Source organism: Brienomyrus brachyistius, chromosome 24 (assembly GCF_023856365.1).
Source record: "Brienomyrus brachyistius isolate T26 chromosome 24, BBRACH_0.4, whole genome shotgun sequence".
Classification (NCBI taxonomy): Eukaryota; Metazoa; Chordata; class Actinopteri; order Osteoglossiformes; family Mormyridae; genus Brienomyrus; species Brienomyrus brachyistius.
Genome location: NC_064556.1, coordinates 3102357 through 3105197, shown reverse-complemented (window position 1 = coordinate 3105197; position 2841 = coordinate 3102357). Strand labels below are relative to the sequence as shown.

The 2841-nt window shown below is 42.3% G+C and overlaps 1 protein-coding gene across 1 annotated transcript; it reads left to right on the top strand.

The window, feature by feature from the left end:
- Positions 1–253: 253 nt before the first annotated feature.
- LOC125719951 (zinc finger BED domain-containing protein 4-like) lies at positions 254–2040 on the top strand. Its single transcript, XM_048994862.1, has 2 exons — positions 254–1122; positions 1294–2040. Exons 1-2 carry the CDS (start codon positions 297–299, stop codon positions 1689–1691), a joined length of 1224 nt encoding a protein of 407 aa, XP_048850819.1. The 5' UTR covers positions 254–296; the 3' UTR covers positions 1692–2040.
- The last annotated feature ends 801 nt before the right edge of the window (positions 2041–2841 follow it).

The window sequence follows — 2841 nt, the reverse complement described above, 5'->3', positions numbered from 1 at the left end:
AGAACCTCGCTGAAGAGAGACGTTCAAAATTAAAAACTCAATTGAGCAACACTGACCATGTTTCAGTCACTGTGGACATTTGGTCTGACCGAAAGATGAGGGGATTCCTGGGTGTCACTGTGCACTGGATAGAGAAAGAGGCAGATAGGATACAGCTAAAGTCCAACCTTTTGGCCTGTGAGCGCTTCAAAGGCTCACACACAGCTGAAAGAATCTGTGACCAATTTGAGTCAATATGTGATGAATGCAACATTAAAGATAAACTGGACTACATTATTAGTGATAGTGCTGCTAACATGCGGAAAGCATTCACTGTGTGCTTCCCCAGTGAACAAGATGATGACGATGATGGAGATCATCTTGATGACCCTGAGCTCTGGTGTGACTTAACCCTGGAAGATCAGCAAACAGTAGACGTTGCCATGGCAAAGAAACAGCGCTTGCAGTGTTTTGCGCACACTCTTCAGCTGGTGGTGGGAGACGGTTTGAAAGAAACAAAAGTGGTATCTCCTCCTCTTTCAAAGTTATCAAAACTCAGCTCACTGCTGCACACAAGCACAACATTCAAAGATGTGTTTAATGCTGAATTTGGGGAACAGAAAGGCATCCTTGCTGCAGTCACCACAAGATGCAACTCAACACCGAGGCAAGTGAAGGCAGTTCTCCAGTGCAATCATGTAAAGCTCTGTGCTATTCTAGAAAAGGCTGGGCACAGGGAGTTGTCATTCACAGCACGGGAGTGGAATCTGTTGAAGGAGTTGGTGGACATCTTGAAGCCATTTGGAGAAGCAACTGATTTGACACAGGGGGAGAAGGTCATCACAATCAGTGCTGTTGTTCCATCCGTCTTGTCCATCAACCACCACCTTGAGAAGCTGAAGCCCCAAGTCTGTTTCCTGAGCAGCCTGGTCAGAAGTCTCCAGGCATCCTTGAACAGAAGATTTCTTGGAATCTTCATCAACGTGAAAATGGCCGGGACACAAGATGGGGTCACTGCTCCCTTTTCAGATCCAGTCTACCTCAAAGCAGCTGCCTTGGATCCAGCCTTTTCTCTGTTGTGGGTGGAGCCCCATGTCCTGGTCAATCGTGACGTCAAGGCAGAGGTGGCACAACGAGTTAAAGGTAAATGTTACAGAGTCTAATGTAACTTTTTCCCTTATAATCTGATCTAATTGACTGCAACAATAATTAAGTGTTCTGTAGTATTTCAGTCTAACACACCAACTGCATCACCAACACAAATGGTAATAAGGACTCTATTGTTTCTGCTATTGTTTTTACATGTTTTGCCAGAATTGATCCTGCAAGATGCTGCAGAGACTGAGCAACCTGTGCCTTTTGTTGATGAGGAAGAGCAAGAGGACCTCAGAGAAGAAGGGCTGTTTGCTGCATACCATAAGAGGCAGAAGAAGGATGTTGGCACTACTCCATCACTACAGCTAAGTCACTACCTTGATATAGCCGAAGGACAGAACGCCCTTTTGTTCTGGGCATTGAACATGAAGACTCTTCCTTCACTGTTCCGAGTGGCCATCAGAGTCTTGGCAGTGCCTGCCTCCAGTGCTCCAGTGGAGCGAGTTTTCAGCCATGGTGGCATTATACTACGTCCGCATCGTGCACAAATGACTGACAGACTTTTGGCCAATTTGGTCTTTTGCAAATGCAATGCAGCAAAGGGCTCTGACATATAAAGAGCACAGCCCTGTTCATTGTTATGTTCATGTATTTATGTTTCTCACATGTAAACACACACACACACACACACCCATAAACACACAGACAATATGAGATGAGATAAACGAGATGAGAAGTAAAGGACAGGACAAACTGCTGTGGAACTACTTGAAATGCAATATGGCATGGAAATACAATGTTAGCACTTTTTGTTCAAATAATTACAGTTGCACTTGTTTTTTCAAATGTGTTTATTTTGTAAAGGAGTGGTTTAAAATGAAGAATATTCTTACAAAATATGAGTTAAATGTTAAAAATGACTGGTTAATAGTGCAATGTCAGCACTATTTTTTTCTGCAATTTCAATTGCACTTGTTTTAATAAATTCAGATTTTAAAAGCATACATGATCGGTGTAAATATATTATTACTCTGTAGTTGAAAGGACTCGAAACTCAAACTGCAGGACTTAGGACTTGACTCGGGACTTGAGGGCAAAGACTTGAGACTTACTTGTGACTTGCAAAGCAATGACTTGGTCCCACCTCTGGTACTGTGTATAGCAGCCCAGTATCAAAAGATAGCTGCCAAGAAAAATGATCAAATACATGTATTTCAAGGATTCAAAGTTTTTATTGTCGTGTTCATGTCAAGTTCTTACTTGAGCAGAGTTCCACCGGAAATACGTCTCTCCATAGGTTAACACGTGATCTCAACTCTGGGATACAGCGAATACCACTGATGGCACTTGACTTGAAAATTCTCATAAATCACTGCTGGCACTGTCCTATTCAGTCTCATTCTCTATTGTCAAATTCTTTAGCGTTTTGACGTTTTGAAATGAATGTCGAGGAGATGAGATTGTGAAATTCAAAAGGTAGCATACCTCTCTACAAAGTGACACATCGGGACTGATTATGCCTTTTCACTCGCTCTCAAGTCCTCCTGATGTTTTATTTTAAACATTTATCAATTTAATTGGCCGCAAATTTCATGATTAAAATCTTCTACGGTAACATTTCTTATTAATCAGTGCTGACATTTTTATATTATGGGGGATGGAGCATGGCGATTAACAAACTGCACTTTGTCTCCGAGCACTTTGTGGAGATTCGCTGTTCAAATCGAGTCACTAGCCCCCTCTACTGGCGGTTTAGCGTTGCTTCAG